Source organism: Schistocerca americana, chromosome 8 (genome assembly GCF_021461395.2).
Source record: "Schistocerca americana isolate TAMUIC-IGC-003095 chromosome 8, iqSchAmer2.1, whole genome shotgun sequence".
Taxonomy (NCBI): domain Eukaryota; kingdom Metazoa; phylum Arthropoda; class Insecta; order Orthoptera; family Acrididae; genus Schistocerca; species Schistocerca americana.
The window spans coordinates 515,308,448-515,328,412 of record NC_060126.1 but is presented as its reverse complement, the minus strand read 5'-3'; the positions used below and the strand labels follow the sequence as shown (position 1 = coordinate 515,328,412).

Below are 19,965 nucleotides of genomic sequence, written 5' to 3'. Positions count from 1 at the left end.
TGAATAAAACTTGCCTGTGGTGTCTGCTTGCGAGTAGTGTTTTCCTTGATAAATAAAAAGCAAAGAAAATTGTCACTGCTAATGATAATGAGTTAAAAAAGTAAAGCAAACTGTTAAAGCACATTTTTTTATGATGAGGACCATGACTAAGTACGACCAAGTACGTGACACTATGTTTGTTCAATACAATTTTTAATCTTATAAATGTCTCATAAATGAGATTTTAAACTACACATACAGCAAATGAGACATTCTATATCAGAACTTTCAAATAAATGTAAACTATTTTTATTTCGTCACTTTCGTTTTTGATGAAATTTGGTATAAATTACAGATATGAGAAGCCAGATATTTGGTGTGAGAGTAGAAGAATTCCAGGCAACATCGTTCTTCCCATTATTTTCTGGATTAGCAACATTAAAATTCGTTTACGAAAATTTCGATTATCATCCCTGTATTTTGTGCCATATGCTGATATGTGTTTTTATTAACGCTATATGTTGCAGTGGGCAAATTTTGGCTCACCCGATTGGCACCAAGGTTTGCTGTCCCCAGACACAAGTAGACGAGTGGAATGTATCTTTGGTTATGTTTGGCTATGGTAATGTTTACATGTAGTCTGCATGTACAGGAGAGAGAGAGAGAGAGAGAGAGAGAGAGAGAGAGAGAGATTGATTTGAAGTGTTTGTGAGAATATAGTTACAATTTATCGGTACGCAGATAATGCTTGAAAGAAATGGCAGAAAAAGGAGCTCATTTGACGTCGAGTGTTTTAACGAGACCGTCAATATTTGAATTAATAGCCCAGGAGTCCCTCGCTAAGACAGTTCATCCCGCTGTCAAAAAGTTATGCGAGGTAAGTTAGGAACATGCAGATTTCAGTGGTGCGAGACCTTTTTATAACTGGTAATTTCAAACGCTATTTATTTACAGGTGCTAGCAGAATCGAACCCCGGAAAATACGGTTTCTTGGTCAGATGGTTCGAAGAACTATACCTCGTAGCTGAGTTTCTCCTTCAGCGACAATATTTACGCACTAAAGGTAACTTAAGTAATACAGAAGCAGGGCTTATATGCCCATTAACGTGAACTATAAAGTTATTTTATGGACAGACAGGGCCTAATCTTGACATCGGGCTTCGGGAGTCCAGTACCACACTCAAGTCCAGTTCCTTCAGTATGGCAAGTATCTGTATCAATATTGCTGTTACACATATTCCTCGTTTAGTTAGATGTTTTCTGAGATAGTGACAATGTTTGGTGTCTGGCGTGTAGATCTTGTTCCTAAAAACTGTCCATTTAATGTTCACTTGCTATAGTATGTTGTGTAAAAGCTAAAGATTTGCTTGAGCATCTCACTGCTTCACCCCACACGATGTCAGTGGATTTAGTATACCTTTTCCTTCCTCCAAGCTGAGAATTTGCTCATGTAGCCAGACATGTTTAATCTGAAATGAAAAGTGGGGAATCAGGACATAGCCTAATAAACTTTGTTTTGGTAGGATAACTGCTTTACATTTCTGTGTAAATCATCTCTTGTTTAATGTTGACCACAGGTTTCTTTCCTACAGGGCAGTAATCAGTGTCAAATGTCACTATGTCCAATATCTGTGGCATATCAATATCCCTTCTCTTCCTTGTTTTTAACTTTGTTTTTATATCTGCTCATGTTGAACGCATGATAGCCTAAATGATGTACGGTTTCAGTGTGCTGTTTTCTTCTTGTATTTTGTGCACTTTGAAAACGCACAAGTTGAAGACCACCATAGTTTAGTTAAACCAGATTTGGCCAGTGCATTGTTATGTAGTTGGAGATTTCCATTCTGCATGGTGGATAAATGTGATTACAATTTTTGAATATTTTGAATGTTGGTTGATTTCCTGTTGCATCTTAAGTTTTTTTTTTCTTTTCAGGCAGTTCATTTTCAGAAGCATTTTATGGCCTGCAAAGGACAGTGAGTCATTCCACTGATTCAAAGCTACCAAGGAGGAAACTACTACTATCATTAATCTGCCTCTCTGTGCTTCCTTATCTAAGAAGAAAGCTCGAAAATCTTGCTGTAAAATATAAACTTGAAGAGGCAGATGGCATACCAGAAAAAAAGAACTATCCTAAAGGGACTCGATCTTTTGTGATAACGCTGCACAGCATATTTCATGCTGTCTGGGAAAGTTTGGTGCTCATGCAGTATTTTATGTACATGAGTGGTAAATCTTTGTATCACTCTCCTCTTCTTCGCATCATAGGCATTTCACTCATTTACACTGATCAGGAATCTGAAGGCATTCCGTGGAGCTCTCTTAAGAACTGTGTCACCTCCCGTGATTTCAGGTAATATTTTGCAACTTGTAGAAAAGCAAAAAGTTACTGTCACCAAAGCATGTCTCTAATGGTACTTAATAAGTGATAAACTTGCTATATTTATATGTAGTGTATAGTTAAAGATTAAATGACTTGTTTTAACAGCTAAGCCGGCTGCAGTGGCCGAGCGGTTCTAGGCGCTTCAGTCCGGAACCGCGCGACTGCTATGGTCACAGGTTTGAATCCTGCCTTGGGATGGATGTGTGTGATGTCCTTAGTTTAGTTAGGTTTAAGTAGTTTCAAGTTCTAGGGGACTGATGACCTCAGATGTTAAGTCCCATAGTGCTCAGAGCCATTTGATCCATTTATAACAGTTAAGGCCTTCCTGGGCTCAAGTCGGTGGGTTCTAGCTCCCTGTTGCCCACACTGAAACTGACTTTGTATGGCATCCTTCCTTGTCATTTCAGAAAAGCCAACCAGTATTCTTAAAGATTAGTAGGAGTCCATTTACGAGAACTCAGTTAGCCACAATTTCAGTTAATGAGTCAAGCCTTCTCTATCCCCAAAGCACACAAATGTTTCCTGAAGTTCCCATCTCCAGTCATTAAACCTACCGTGACTTCATCTGCCTCTTGTTCAAGCCCGTGGCTCCAGAACTTCTCTGAATACATGGTTTTAGCATCATTTACTTGCCATGTGTTTGTTTCTGTCTAATATTCTCTGTGCTGTCTCATGATCCACCTAGTAACATCAACTTAGTTACAATAAAGGCAGGTTCTGCTCCAACAAATACAGTCATTACCCCTGCCCTGGCTAACCTGTCAGCTCATTTTTTTATCACGAGTTTCTTTGTGACCAGGCACCCACAGCAGGTTCATCCTGTTGCTTTCCACTAGCTTCACATGAGTTCCATGGCATTCTGCAATGATCTTTGATCTTGTTGTGGGGGTTGATAGTGTTCAGAGCTACTTGGCTGTCTGAATGAAATCCTCAGGGGCTCAGCATTCATTTACTGGATATGTGCTTGGTCACCCCAGATGTGGACTGGCGAACACCACTAGTCATCTGTCACTGTAACATCTGGGCGCACTTCAACAACCATTGTGGGCCATGATGGTGAAATGTTGTCTCTCACAGGGATCTAGGATCAATCTCCTGACTGACAAGAACAGTACAAAGCTCTAAAAGAAACCTCAGCCTTTAGGGATGCTGCTGCAGGGCTGTAGAGGTGTATCAGTCTTTATCGGGTGACCTCTGCAGACCTGACACACCTCAGCTGTATGACTTACTCAGACAAGTGGGGCTGTATTCGAGTGGACTTGTATTTCTCTAGCTGCTGGTGGGACAGAGATGGGACCCTCAAACTTAAACTCCTAGCATGAAGGGTATGCTGTCTGGGAGTACTTTCATCCATTCACTCGAACGAATGGAGGAGACAAGTCCTCCTAATAATCAAATTGCATTTAATAATGGGGCTTGAGGAGTCGTAAATCAGAATGTGTTTGTAGTGATAAAGAGGAAGGAGGAGATTCTTGAAAAGGTTAGTGTTCTATATTCATAGAGATTTCATAGTGCTTGCTGGTACCTTAAAGGCTCTTAAATGAAGCAGTCACAGCCTGTGCCATCTGGATCCTCTTGGCAACACCAGCTTTCCTGAATTGTGCGGGTGGGAACTCTCCTGCGGTATATCCTACATTCCTGTAACCATCCCCCCCCCCCCCACAGTGTGTGTGTATGTGTGTGTGTGTGTGTGTGTGTGTGTGTGTGTCGTCTATTTTTCACAAAGGTCTTGTTCGCCTCAAGCTTATTTTGTGACAGTCTTTCTGGGTAGTGCATATCTGCGACTTAGCACCTCCGCCATATGATGAGTACCAACTACCCTTTTCACAATATTGTTGCATTCCATTTTAGATTTTCCATTGTTTGATGTAGAGGAGGCACTGAGTCAGACACACACAAAGAAAGGACTGCTAAACTTATAGCTTTAGGGCAAAAAAGGGCCACTTCCATTATTTGTAGTCTTAATCTAGTACATCTGTATTGATACCTGTATCTTCCAACATTTGCTTGATCTTAGTGTCCTAGTAGGTAGCTAGTAACTGTACTGTCCTTGTCTTTGTAATATCAACACATAGGATTATCATATTCAGTGAGTAGGTTTGTTGATACCACTATTAGTTGAAATTTCTGATAGTTTCGTGTAGCAGGTCAGTTTTTCTTCACAATCTATTGCATCCTATTATGACTGTTGATTTTAGAAAGCTTGTACTTATTGATTTATATTGTTTCGTATAGAGTTCTTGTGTGTGTTGAATAGTGCTGCTTGTCACAGTCCTGAGTATTTCTCTCCCTTCCTAGTGTTCTGTCCATTCTTGTAGTAGCAGTCCACTATACTGTCATAGTGTACTCTATACTCGCCATTTAAATATTTCATATGTGCTATACGGATGAGTGCGTGTACGGGTGCTCCTTTTATTGATGCTTTTATGAGCCTAAATTCTCTGCTCTTTATCCTTACTTTGCCGATTGTGGCATCTGTGTGTGGAGGAGGAGGTGGGATAGCATGCCTAATTGTGCCAAGATATCTGATTCTATTGATAGATATTTTGTCTACAAAGGTTGATTTGTACGTCTTAAAGTGTCTGACTTTTGCTGAGCCAAGTTTGTTCATCTAAATCTTACACATTGGGTTTTCAGTGTGTCAGGTCTTTTGTGCCACAGAATTATCCATTATTCCACACAGTACACAGTTCCTGTGGTCAGGCGGTGACGCTAGCATGCAGTGCCATCTGTGTTCCAGTTTTTGGGTGGTGAGTGCCTGCACCACACAAGCCGTGCAACAGTGCTTGCTGCACCTCTACCAGTAGACTATTGGTGGCAAATTACAAGAAATAGTAATGTTAAGGAAATGTGACTGATTCACAAACAAAGTGGCTTTCAAAACACTTGTTCAAACAATCTTTCAGTATTGTTCATGAGTCTGAGATCCTTACTGTGTTAGATTAACAAAAGAGAAGGACAGATGAGACCCAGTGAATATGTAGTGGTGTTTCACTGCAGGATCATTTAGTTGGTGCAAGATTGTTAGTGATGCTCAACTGCAGTCGCCGGCACTACGAGAGAGGAGTCGTGCATCACGGGCAGGTTTACCATTGAAATTCCAAGAGCACATCCCGGGAACATATTACTTCCTACCATATATGTCTCGCTAAGTGAAGATGATATTGTCAGGTTGCTTGCAGAATGTAGATGTGATTTTGGGTGTGTAGATAGGTAGGGTAACATTTGCAAATGAAGTTCGGCACTTCTTCTGCCACTTTACTAGTCTGTTTCAGTACATGTATCGTCGGTGACTACCTGGACACTGAATTTGGCACCACTAATAGCCTTTATATACAATTAGAATTTCTTTGTTTTTTATGAGAGGTCTTTAGATAAGAATCTGCTACAGTACTCATGGAAGGCCTTACACATTGCCCCACTGTTGCCAAATGTGCTTCATTTAGCAGCTTTCTTTGATCTTGTGCTTTGTTTCACACGTGTTGTGCACAGACTGTATATCGTGGAGGGCCCTTCCCCATCATGAAGTGTTATAGTGGGTACATACCTACCCACTGCTCGATCAACTATTTTTCTGAACTTGGGCCACAGTTCCTCTACAAGCTTATGCCCACAGCTAAAGGTCCCGAAATCTTTCTCAGTATGACACTACTGTCTCTTCATTTATTAAATGAACCTCAATAGGAAAGGGAAGGGTAAACTGGCGGGGTTGTTAGCGAAATCCATAAGGGGGGACACTAGTACTCATGGATGTACCTCTTTTTTAGACTAATATCAGTGTCCAATGAGAAGTTCAGGCAGGCAGGTGCTAAAGAGGTCCAAAACTCACAACAGGAAAGTAAATAATAATTTTACCATATTTAACCAAAATATTGGTGGATTAAAGAAAAAAGTAGATTCTCAGAAAAGTAAAGTAAAAAATGTCATTTTTCACCAAAATATTCCGGGATTGAAGAATAAAGTAGATGAGCTCCCGGTTTGTTTAGGTGACATTGAATCTGATAATGTACTATGCCTGTCTGAGCATCACATTGTGTCTGGTATGGAAAAGGTAAATATCAGTGGTTATAAACTAGCTGCACATATGAGTAGAGAGAATAAGGTGAGAGGAGGAGTTGCCATATATGTCAAACGTTATCACTGTGTAGAAAGCTTAGATGCAAAAAAGTTTTGTCTAGAGCAACATATAGAAGCATGTGCCTGTCAACTTAAACTGAAGGAGGGCTCTTTTATAATTGTAACAGTATATAGGTCTCTTTCAGGAAACTTTCATTTATTCCTGGAAAACTTGGATGCCTTCTTGTGCTATCTGTCAGATAGGGGAAAGCAAATTATTATTTGTGGGGACTTCAGTGTTGATTCACTGAAAGAGGGTAATAGGGAAAATGACCTGGAAGTCTTGCTCGGTTCTTTCAATTTGACATCTGTCATTAATTTTCCTACTCGGGTGGTAAAGGACAGCAGCACATTGATAGATAACACTTTTATAGACAAAGGAAGGTTTAAAAACATAAATTCTTATCGTGTTGAGAATGGGCTTTCTGATCATGGTGCTCAGCTACTCAACAGTATATGACAGCTCCATTCAGTAATTCAAAACTACCCTCCAAAGTTGTGCATTCAATTAATGACTCAACAATTAGAAATTTCAGAGAAAATCTTCAGCAGCTAGACTGGGATGAGGTGTACAAGGAACCCGATGCTAATTTAAAATATAACTTATTTCTTGATATACTTGTAAGAGAATTTAAAAACTGTTTCCCCAATAAAGTAGTTAAATCTAATTATAAGAAACCATGCAAAAAACCTTGGCCTACTAAAGGAATAAAACTATCTTGTAATCACAAAAGGGAACTGTATCTAACAACAAGAAAGAGTAATGACCCAGAAACAGCCAAATATTATAAAAACTACTGTGCTACATTAAGAAAGGTTATTAAAAAGTCCAGAAGCTTGTGCATCATGTCTGAGATTAATACTTCTGATAACAAAATGAAAACAATTTGGAATATTATTACAAGGAAGACAGGGCAACCAAGAGTACAGGATGATGGCATCACCATCAAAGTGAATGGAAACTTGATAAACAACAAGCCAGAAGACGAAAACATTTTGAATAATCATTTTTTAAATGTTGTAGAGAAAATAGGATCTAAATGTTTCCTTAGAAGAAGCAAGGCAGTTAATGGAAGAGGCCTTACCCACACCATTTGATACAATTGAAATTCCACCCACCTCTCCTTCTGAAATTAGGAAGATAGAACTCTCTCTCAAGAATAAAAGCTCAAGAACAAAAGCTCACATGGAATTGATGGCATTTCCAGCAGGAAAATAAAAGCTTGTTCCCAAGAAATAAGTGGGATTCTTAGTCACATATGTAATAGCTCTCTGAAGCAGGGTATTTTCCCAGATAGACTGAAGTATGCCATTGTTAAACCATTGCATAAAAAAGAGGATACGTCTGATGTCAACAACTACCGCTCAATCTCTCTTCTGCCTGCCTTATCCAAAATTCTTGAAAAAGTTATGTATTGTAGAGTAGCTTCACACCTTTGTAAACATAAAATTTTAACAAAATGTTAGTTTGGTCTCCAGAAGGGTTTTTCAATGGAAAATACTATATATACTTTCACTAATGAAATATTAAATGCTCTGAGTAACCGGAAGTCACCCGTTGGGATTTTTTGTGATCTGTCAAAATCTTTTGATTGTGTAAATCATGGAATATTTCTAGATAAGCTCAAGTACTGTGGTATGAATGGGACAGTGCTCAAATGGTTTAAATCATACCTAATTGGAAGAGTGCAGAAAGTTGAAATAAGCAGTTCACATAATATGGAAAAAACTGGTGATTTCTCAATCTGGGGAACAATCAAGAATGGGGTGCCGCAAGGTTTGGTCTTGGGTCCTCTGCTGTTCTTAATATATATTAATGACTTGCCATTCTATATTCATGAAGATGCAAAGCTGGTACTTTTTGCCGATCGTACAAGTATAGCTATCACACCCAACAGACAAGAATTAACTGGTGACATTGTAAACGATGTTTTTCAGAAAATCATTAAGTGGTTCTCTGCAAATGGGCTCTCATTAAACTTTGACAAAACACAGTATATACAGTTCCACACAGTAAACGGAATGACACTATTAATAAATATAGACTTCGATCAGAAATCGGTAGCTAAGGTAGAATATTCAAAATTTCTAGGTGTATGCATTGATGAGGGGTTGAACTGGAAAAAACACACTGAGGATCTGCTGCAACGTTTGAGTTCAGCTACTTATGCTATTAGGGTCATTGCAAATTTTGGCGATATACATCTGAGTAAATTAGCTTACCACGCCTATTTTCATTCTCTGTTTTCGTATGGCATCATATTCTGGGGTAACTCATCATTGAGTAAAAGTGTGTTCATTGCACAAAAGCGTGTAATGAGAATAATTGCTGGAGCTCATCCAAGATCATCCTGCAGACACTTATTTAAAGGGCTATAGATCTTCACTATAGCCTCACAATATATATATTCACTTATAAAATTTGTTATTAACAATCCGAACGAATTCAAAAGTAATAGCAGTGTACATGGCTACAACACTAGGAGAAAGGACGATCTTCACTACTCAAGGTTAAGTCTAACTTTGGCTCAGAAGGGGGTAAATTATGCTGCCACAAAAGTCTTTGGTCACATACCTAATAGCATCAAAAGTCTGACAGATAGCCATATAGCATTTAAAAGGAAATTAAAATAATTTCTTAATGGCAACTCTTTCTACTCATTAGATGAATTTTTGGATATAGTAAGTGGGTAATTTCCCCAACCCCCACAAAAATTATAAATATTGTCATGTAATATTTTGTGTAATGTAATATCTTGTATAGACACCTTTTATTAACCTGACACGTTCCACATCATTATGAAGTGTCGTATTCATGATTTATGGAACAAGTACTAATCTAATCTCTAATCTTTTTACAGAACATGTAAACCTTTCTACTTGTTTTAACTTGTTTTGTACATTGTTAATAATTGTTTTGACAATTGGCTCATGGTCACTGCCACATGTTTCAGTGTTACATTCTCAAGGAAGTGAGGTCTGAGTGTTGCCATTAGATGTAATACATTTCTTCAACGTGTGGGTTTCCAAACTATCTATTCTAGGTAGTTCTGAGAGAATGCATTTTGTATTGGTTTCCTGGATTACTTATGGCACCCACAGCTTGCAAAACAATATTTATTGCATTCATTGGATGAGTCTCTGCCAGTACTGCTACTTATTGGGTGAAGGTACAGCTCTCCTATGTGCTAAATAGACAATCCACTGAGAGGAAAGACATCAAAGACATAAAAGTTCCTCATATTTTATAAGGCCTGTAGAAGATAATAACTGTAGGGAAAGACAGCAGTGTTTTAGGAATATCTACATTAGCATTTCTAAAAAAAAAAACTGAAAGCATTAGGTGGAGAATTGTACTTTTGTGCTGCCTGGGATTTAATCTTTACTACAAACTTATGGTTTTATACAGGTAGTTACATTATTCTGCTGTAATTGTCAATAGCACTTGTATACCGAGCAGAAACTCCAGTTTGTGTATGACAGAACCAGTTACCGTGTTTACATGTAATGGTAATTTTGATACTACCAGGTCTCTGCCAGGAGTCACATTCCAACTGCTCAGGGGTGTGCTGAGTAACAGCTTTGAAATATTCGCATTTTTCCTCCAGTTTCTTCAAGTCTGGTATTCTGAGCATAGACAGGCGAGTGTTACAGCTCTACCCATTCCTTCCACCCCACAGGTGAGTTCAGCAGTAAAAGTAACTGTATGTAAGTAAAGAATTTTACAAACACAACAATAAAATCATGTTTTCCATCTGTTGTCAACAAAACATGGATGGCAGTGTCTAGGTAATGTGATGAATATTTTCAGGTGCTGCCACTCAGGCAACAACAACAAAAGTAAATTGTTCATTAGATACTGTTTTACATTAACTTCTGCATGGTGGAACTATTGGTTTGTTTTCTGCAACAGTGTGGTAAAGCGAAATTAAATTTCTGACTAGAGAAAGTTATTAAGGGATAATGAAATGTAATCTATACGAAAAGATGGAAGCTGTATACACACATTTTTGTTTTAATGTGTCTCACCGGGGTTTGTTGACCGTGTTTCTGACACTGACTAAACAGACAAATGAAAAATCATTCTGCTCTTAGACCTTTTCTGTTTCCTGCTAAATATCTTTAGTAAGGACCCCAGAAACAATGTTCAAGCATGTAAGCAGATTCTTTCTAGACAAATTGCATTTCCGGAATATTGTTGCAGTCATTTGTTTTTCCAGAAACTAAATTTATGTGGTCTTTTGAACTGTCACAAGTTGAAGTAACATGGGCGTTTTTGACTGTTGGCTCTCACTTGTTGTATGTTGTGTAGCAAAATACATATTATTTGGTGTAGGGCACAAATAATCTGTGAATAATTGTGACAAAATAAGGACAGCTGTAGGTGTTTTATTTTGTCAAAATAGTAAACGGCCATCATCCGAAAGACCTCCTGCCAAAAGGATGGACTTACAAAAAGTTTCTGTGAATAAGGTGATTGTACTCTCAACTCCAATTGGTATCTACATTATGTATCCAAATTAAATGTACAACAAAAACAATCAATTATTGACAAAATAAAAAAATCTAATCACCAAGTGACAACATAACACACACATAAAAGATTGTTGTAATTGGCAAACTTTCGGAGCCAGTGGCTCCTCCTTCAGGCAAAAGAGTTGAAGGGAAAGGAAGAGGGATGAAGGAAAGGGACTGGAGAGGTCTAGGTAAACAGATTTCAGGAAAGTTACCCAGAACCATGGGTCAGGGGAGGCTTACCATACAGAATGATAGGGAAAGACTGATTGTTGGGGAGTGCATTGGATGAGATTTGAAAACCTGAGAGCTTAAAGGTGGAAGACAGGATAATATGCAGTCAGAGATTACTGCTTAAACATCATGCACGAGTTAATAAGAGTGAAAAGCTAAGTGCATTGTACGTAACAGAGGTGGGAGGGGCAGTGAACAATACTCTTATGTAAAAATACTGTTATGTAACAATGGACCTTGCCATTGGTGGGGAGGCTTGCTTGCCTCAGCGATACAGATAGCTGTACCATAGGTGCAACCACAACGGAGGGGTATCTGTTGAGAGAGGAGACAAATGTGTGGTTCCTGAAGAGGGGCAGCATCCTTTTCAGTAGTTGCAGAGGCAACAGTCTGAATGATTGACTGATCTGGCCTTGTAACGTCAACAAAAATGGTACTGTGAGTGACTAAAAGCAAGGGTAAACTACAGCCATAATTTTTCCCGAGGGCATGCAGCTCTACTGTATGGTTAAATGGTCATGGAGTCCTCTTGGGTAAAATATTTGGGTCTGTGGGCGGAGAATACTCAGGAGGATCTCATTGTCAAGAGAAAAGAAACTGACATTCTACAAATCGGAGCATGGAATATTAGATCCCTTACTTGGGCAGGTAGATGAGAAAACCTAAAAAGGAAAATGAACAAGTTGAAGTTAGATATAGTGGGAATTAGTGAAGTTCGGTGGCAGAAGGACCAGGACTTCAGGTCAGGTGAATACAGGTTTATAAATACAAACTCAAATAGGGGAAATGCAGGAATCAGTTTAATGATGAATAAGAAAATGGGTATGCAGGTAAGCTACTAAGAACAGCATAGTTAACACATTATCATATCCAAGATACAAAAAGCCCATACCTACCACAGTAGTACAAGTTTATATACCAACCAGCTCTGCAGAAGACAGAGATTGAAGAAATATATGATGCAATAAAAGAAATTATTCAGATAGATAAGGGAGACTAAAATTTAATAGTTGTGGGGGAATGGAATTCAGTTGTAGGAAAAGAAAGAGAATGAAAAGTAGTAGGTGAATATGGAGTGGGGGTAAGGAATGAAAGAAGAAGCAGACTGGTGGAATTTTGCACTGAGCATAACTTAATCATAACCAACACTTGGTTTAACAATCATGAAAGAAGGTTGTGGTGGAAGAGGCCTGGAGACGCTGGAAGGTCTCGGGTAGATTATATAATGGCAAGATAGAGACTGAGGAACCAGGTTTTTAAATTGTAAGACATTTCCAGGGGCAGATGTGGACTCCGACCACAATTTATTGGTTATGAACTGCAGAATAAAGGGAAGATACTTCAAGAACGTAGAAATTTAAGGAGATGAAATCTGGGTAAACTGAAAGAACCTGAGGTTGTAGAGAGTTTCAGAGAGAGAATTAGGGAATGATTGACAAGAACAGGGGAAAGGAACACATTAGGAGAAGAATGGTTAGCTTTAAGAGTTGAAATAGTGAAGGCAGCAGAATATCAAGTAGGTAAAAAGATGAGGGCTAGTAGAAATCCTTGGGTAATGGCAGAGATATTGAATTTACTTGATAAAAGGAGAAAATATAAAAATGCAGTAATTGAAGCAGGTAAGAAGAAATACATATGTCTCAAAAATGAGATCAACAGGAAGTGCAAAATGGCTAAGCAGGGATGGCTAGAGGACAAATGTAAGGATGTAGAAGGATATATCACCAGGGGGTAAGATAGGTACGACCTACAGGAAAATTAGAGAGACCTTTGGAGAAAAAAGAACCACCTGTATGAATATCAAGAGCTCAGATGGAGAATACCGTGTGAAGAATTTGACAGAGCACTGAAAGACCCAAGTCGAAACAAGGCCCCGGGAGTAGACAACATTCCATTAGAACTACTGACAGCCTTGGGAGAGCCAGTCCTGACAAAACTCTACCATCTGGTGAGCAAGATGTATGAGACAGGCGAAATTCCCTCAGAGTTCAAGAAGAATATAATAATTCCAATTCCAAAGAAAGCAGGTGTTGACAGATGTGAAAATTACCGAACTATCAGTTTAGTAAGTCACGGCTGCAAAATACTAACACGAATTCTTTACAGACGAATGGAAAAACTGGTAGAAGCCGACCTCGGGGGAAGATCAGTTTGGATTCCGTAGAAATGTTGGAACACAAGAGGCAATGCTGGCCCGACGACTTCTCTTAGAAGACAGGTTAAGGAAAGGTAAACCTACATTTCTAGCATTTGTAGACTTAGAGAAAGCTTTTGACAATGTTGACTGGAATAGTCTCTTCAAATTCTGAAGGTGGCGGGTGTAAAACACAGGGAGCGAAAGGCTATCTACAATTTGTACAGAAACCAGATGGCAGTTATATGAGTCGAGGGGCACGAAAGGGAAGCAGTGGTTGGGAAGGGAGTGAAACAGGGTTGTAGCCTATCCCTGATGTTATTCAGTCTGTATATTGAGCAAGTAGTAAAGGAAACTGAACCGTGAATTTACTTTCAAAACTTTTCTTAAGAATTTACTTTATTTACTAGCGATTCATCAAGAACATAACACATTTAATCACACTATGTGAGTGTGGAAGTAGTTGCCAGGGAGTAACTAATGAAATCAAAATCAAATTACTTTTAACAAATGGGAATTTTATTCCTAAAAGCTTCTCTCTCTCTCTCTCTCTCTCTCTCTCTCTCTCTCTCTCTCTCTCTCTCTCTCTCTTTTTAAAAAAGAAACAGATTTAAAATTATAAGCAGAGCAATTTATTCAGAGGCAGAAGGAAACAAATTTTTTGAGTGTATGAGCTTTCGGGCTGAAAACCTTGCCGCTCCCTTTTGACACGGCCGTAGTCATGACCGCTCACAACCACCTCTGAAAGACTACACAGGTGCAAATCTGCAACACACCTTAAAGTAAAAGTTTTAACAATTCACGCAAGCACACAAACTATGCACCCCGTAGGAGGGATGGAAATGGTACAAAACACTACAATTAAAAGATTAACTTGCCACCGAAGGTGCAACTTGATTTTAACTTCTAAGAAAGTCTTATGGTGGAAGGGTGGCAACTTTATATACTAAAATGACCATTTAAATAAAAGCCCATGAAATGCAATCTTACATAAAATTATACAAGGTTGGTCAAACATGCTTCGCAGTACACATATACTGCCTCTCAAGATGATAGGCAAGATAAAAACATATTTCAGGAATTAGGCCATTACACTTCAAGCAATAAATTCGTTAACACACCGAATCTGACAACCTTGACAGAGGCAGCTATTAATGTACGGCAGATTGATAGGGAGATTACCGAACAACCTGAACCGCAGGTTGCTCTAACCCGCCCCTACTCCACAAGGGAAAAACGGACCACCCAATTCATAAATAACCACCTTCCCGCGTGTGGGCAAACGGAGAAGAATGGTGGGATGACCCCAAAACAAAGCGGCTGGTGACCTCACCAAGAAAACAAGTAGAATTTAACAAGTAAATGAAACAACATATCACGAATCACTTAACTTCTAATAAACTGCGATTTCTGGTGAAGACCTGGCGCAGCACCCCCAAAACGCTCTCCCGAACCATCCGCTGCCAGCCGCTTCAACGGATGCAGGAAGGCACGTCGATCTCACGGTGTCGCAGCTCGCACCGGCCAGACCGATGTTGTGGGTTGACTCCTGCTGTTCTCGTGTCGGCCGTGAAGCCACTGCCCCTCGCTATGCGGCACGGCCCACTGGACTCACGTGGTGACCTCACATGTGCTGATGCTCAAGGTGGACAAGTCATCTTGTGTCTCAGTGTGCAACCGACCAACCGATCGATCCAACCGCCAGTGACCATTGCCTGAGCAACTCGAGCAGACTGGCGGCTTAACGCACAGACTCAGTTGCAGAAACTAAGCCCCCAACCGGGCAACAACTTGTTGAGTTCTCTCACTGCGCCTCAGATTCAGACGAGAGGCAGACTAGCAAGCTGGGGATGAGAGACTTACGCAGACTGACCGACTGGCGAGCTCATAGCGCCCCTTAAATGCACGTGAACAGGCAACCTTTCCCCTTTCCCACCAGAGGGAGACACCAAAGCTGTGATTGCCACAGCGCCGCCACCGCCAGAAACAGAGGGCGACTGCTTCACACTATGCACTGTGGCGTGCTCTTCAAAACAGCAGTTTTTACCACGGCTCAGAAACAAAAGAAAAATTTGGAGTACAAATTAAAATCCATGGAGAAGAAATAAAAACTTCGAGGTTTGCTGGCAACATTGTGGTTCTGTCAGAGACAGCAAAGGACCTGGAAAAGCAGCTGAACAGAATGAACAGTGTCTTGAAAGGATATAAGGTGAACATCAACAAAAACAAAATGAGGATAATGGAATGTAGTAGGATTAAATCAGGTGATGCTGAGGGAACTAGATTAGGAACTAAGACACTTAAAGTACTAAATGAGTTTTGATATTTGGGCAGCAAAATAGCTGATGGTGGTGGAAGTATAGAGGATATAGAATTTAGACTGGCAATGGCATGGGAAGTGTTTCTGAAGAAGAGAAATTTGTTAACATCGAGTACAGATTTGTGTCAGGAAGTCTTTTCAAGAAGTATTTGTATGGAGAGTAGCCATGTATGAAAGAGAAACATGGACGATAAATGATGTAGAGAAGAATAGAATAGAAGCCTTCGAAATGTGCTGCTGAAGATTAGGTAAGTAGATCAGATAACTATTGAGGAGGTATTGAATAGAATTGTGGAGGAGAGTAATTTGTGGCACATATTGACTAGAAGAAGGGGTTGGATGGTAGGACATGGTCTGAGGCATCAAGGGATCACCAATTTAGTATTGGAGGGAAGCGTGAAGGGTAAAAATCGTAGAGGGAGACCAAGAGACAAATACGCTAAGCAGATACAGAAGGATGTAGGTTGTAGTAGTTATTCGAAGATGAAGAGGCTTGCTCATGATAGAGTAGCATGGAGAGCTGCATCAAACAAGTCTCTGGACTGAAGACCACAACACACAACAATGCATGTTAACATTTTTCGGTCTCGTACATTGACATGACTACCACCAAATTATCAATTAGGGTGAATGGGCATAGGAAGAGGATGTATACAGACATCACACAATATCCTGTCGCAGAGCATGCAGTAAAACATGACATTCGTGACACCTGTTTCGCCACATGCGCCATCTGTATTCTTCCCCCAGACACCAGTTTCTCAGAACTCCACAGGTGGAAACTAGCACTACAAGAAGTCCTTGCTTCTCACCATGTACCTGGCCTTAATTTGTTAATTTCTTCTGTCTCAGTATTTCTTCACTGTAACTACTCTATGCTTCACTCCATTTTAGTTTTCTATATCTTTCATTGTCTTAGCCATCTATTTTTCACTGCCCCCTCCCACCTCTATTACATACAACGCACTTAGCTTTTCACTTTTATTAACTCGTGCATGATGTTTAAGCAGTAATCTCTGACTGCATATTATCGTGTCTTCCACTTTAAAGCTCTCAGGTTTTCAAATCTAATCTAATGCAGTCCCCAACAATCAGTCTTTCCCTCTCATCCCGTAGAGTAAGTCTCCCCAGACCCGCGGTTCTGGGTGAATTTCCTGAAATCTACTCCTTTTCCTAGACCTCTCCAGTCCTTTTCCTTCATCCCTCTTCCTTCCCCTTCAACTCTTCTGCCTGTAGGAGGAGCCACTGGCTCCGAAAGCTTGCCAATTACAACTGTCTTTTATGTGTGTGTTCTTCCGCCGCTTGGTGAGTAGATTTTTATCTGTGCAACTAAACAAATGAAATGTGTCTTAGACACAAAGCTTAGTTGTAAATAATGACTCTTTCATTTAACAATGGAAACTCCAGGTAGAAGTATCAACAAGATAGAAAGATATAGATTGTTACTTACCATTAAGATGACACATTAAGTTGCAGACACTTGCACAAAGTGTGCAGCCACAGCCTTCTTCGGAAAAAGAACACACACACCACTTACTCACAGAAGCAAGCACACCTCCTGTAGCTCGGGCCAGGTCATGAGTGCGCGAGGTGTGCTTGCTATTGTAATTGAATGAGTGTGTTTCTCTTTTTCTGGCAGAGGCTGTGGCCGAAACAATCTATCTCTGTCTTCATTTGAGTGCCCATAAGCTCTAAACACACACATTACATTGTTGAATCTTTCATTTACTTAATCTTTGGGATTATCTGATACAGTATTTTCTCATGTATTTTCAGGATCTAGGTGTAAATGATTACAAAAATATTTGTCCTCTCTGCTTGCAGAAAAGGAAAATACCAACTGTTCTGCCTGTTTCTGGGTAGGTATATACTATGCATTCCAGAAATTTAAATTGTAGCTTTATTTTCTATTCTTTTGAGAATTCCTTTTCTTCCAGGTACATTTTCTGTTATCGCTGCATTGCTGAGTATGTTCGAGAAAATCATTCGTGTCCTATAACTCATTACCCTGCATCAGATGAGGATTTTGTCAGAATATATTGATACAGTCAGTAAGTTGATATAAAAGGTCATGCCACTGGAGAATACAGAAAATAGTAGATATTCTCTGCAGATGTATGTATCATCTGAAAAGGGAATAAGTTTGTAATTTCATGATGTAAGCAGAAATGTGTTTTAGACTTTACATTCAGCAACCACTTTTGAACCACACGCAATTTATTTCTCCCTTGTAACTGTCTTACTCCAGGTGAGGTGAAGGCAACAGTAAGGCTTTAAATCTATAATTTGTTCTCCAGTGTTTATATTTGTCAGTAGTATATTGCAATAGCAGAACAGTTCTGACCAATTAAAATTATAGCAGTTGGAGGACTGTAAACTAAAAGCAAATTGTGTGGTTAATCGTAAATATATGTAATTAGATACATATTACATGTTAATGGTGGGTTACATAAACTATCGTAATTGAGTTACACAAAATTTCTTATAAGTAATTGGTGTAACACTTCAGGTGATATGGTCTGTCACAGATGTAAACAAATCAAAACTGTAAGTTGTGCCTTAGAAATTAAATGTTATTCTTGCACAATACATATCATAGTTTACATCATTCTCAACAGTACTGGGGTTTAGCCCACTCTGTTTGCTGGTATGAATTTATTCGTGAAATATAAGTACATTTACATATCAACATTTTGTTTTACTAGGGGTAGTGTTAATATGTTTGGTGAAGCAGAGATATTACATGAAATTGAAGAACTGTTCTCTGCTATCAGATGCCCAAATCCAAGGCTTGTTTGATAATTCAAGAGTTCTGGAATAAAACCATGGATTCAGGTAAGCTGATACCAGCAGCAGAGTCTTGACCACATCTGTTCCGGTTGCATTGTTGCTGCTAAACTTAGTAGTAAACTTTCCTCCCATTGTGGTGGATAAGCCACACTTCAGTTATATCTTTCATGTGCAGGGCCATACCACAACAAACATGAGCATTATGTCCTTCGCTTCTGTCACCATATTTAGGAAAATATTCATATTATATTTTAATTAACTGGTACCTTGAAACAAATTTCTTCTACCATTCAGAAGAGAACAGTGTGATCTTGCATAATTTTAAAAGTCATTACTTAGAAGGCTCTTGTTGTTGTTGTTGTTGTTGTTGTTGTGCTCTTCAGTCCTGAGACTGGTTTGATGCAGCTCTCCATGCTAATCTATCCTGTGCAAGCTCCTTCATCTCCCAGTACCTACTGCAACCTACATCCATCTGTATCTGCTTAGTGTATTCATCTCTTGGTCTTCCTCTATGATTTTTACCCTCCACGCTGCCCTCCAATGCTAAATTTGTGATCCCTTGATGCCTCGGGACATGTCCTACCAACCGATCCCTTCTTCTAGTCAAGTTGTGCTACAAGCTTCTCTTGTCCACAATCCTATTCAATACCTCCTCATTAGTTACATGATCTACCCGCCTAATCTTCAACATTCTTCTGTAGCACCACATTTCGAAAGCTTCTATTCTCTTCTTGTCCAAACTATTTATTGTCCACGTTTCACTTCCATACATGGCTACACTCCATACAAATACTTTCAGAAATGACTTCCTGACACTTAAATCTACACTCGATGTTAACAAATTTCTCTTCTTCAGAAGTGCTTTCGTTGCCATTGCCAGTCTACATTTTATATCCTCTCTACTTTGACCATCATCAGTTATTTTGCTCCCCAAATAGCAAAACTCCTTTATTACTTTAAGTGTCTCATTTCCTAATCTAATTCCCTCAGCATCAACCGACTTAATTCGACTACATTCCATTATCCTTGTTTTGCTTTTGTTGATGTTCATCTTATATCCTCCTTTCAAGACACTGTCCATTCCGTTCAACTGCTCTTCCAAGTCCTTTGCTGTCTGTGACAGAATTACAATGTCATCGGCGAACCTCAAAGTTTTTATTTCTTCTCCCTGGATTTTAATACCTACTCCAAATTTTTCTTTTGTTTTCTTTACTGCTTGCTCAATATACAGATTGAAAAACATCGGGGAGAGACTACAACCCTGTCTCACTCCCTTCCCAACCACTGCTTCCCTTTCATGTCCCTCGACTCTTATAACTGCCATCTGGTTTCTAAACAAATTGTAAATAGCCTTTCGATCCCTGTATTTTACCCCTGCCGCCTTTAGAATTTGAAAGAGAGTATTCCAGTCAACATTGTCAAAAGCTTTCTCTAAGTCTACAAATGCTAGAAACGTAGGTTTGCCTATCCTTAATCTTTCTTCTAAGATAAGTC

The 19,965-nt window shown here is 39.3% G+C and overlaps 1 protein-coding gene across 2 annotated transcripts; it reads left to right on the top strand.

Annotated features, from left to right (window-relative positions):
• The first annotated feature begins 602 nt into the window (after nucleotides 1-602).
• Nucleotides 603-18,323, top strand: LOC124544815 (peroxisome assembly protein 12). 2 transcript variants are annotated; one of them, XM_047123506.1, is made up of 7 exons: nucleotides 603-659; nucleotides 690-856; nucleotides 934-1,042; nucleotides 1,915-2,332; nucleotides 10,008-10,158; nucleotides 17,458-17,540; nucleotides 17,619-18,323. In XM_047123506.1, exons 2-7 carry the CDS (start codon nucleotides 737-739, stop codon nucleotides 17,722-17,724), a joined length of 987 nt encoding a protein of 328 aa, XP_046979462.1. In that variant the 5' UTR covers nucleotides 603-659; nucleotides 690-736; the 3' UTR covers nucleotides 17,725-18,323. The 2 variants fall into 2 exon arrangements, with proteins under 2 accessions (XP_046979462.1, XP_046979461.1); XM_047123505.1 differs by having other exon boundaries at nucleotides 629-856; nucleotides 17,619-18,322.
• Nucleotides 18,324-19,965: the final 1,642 nt, after the last annotated feature.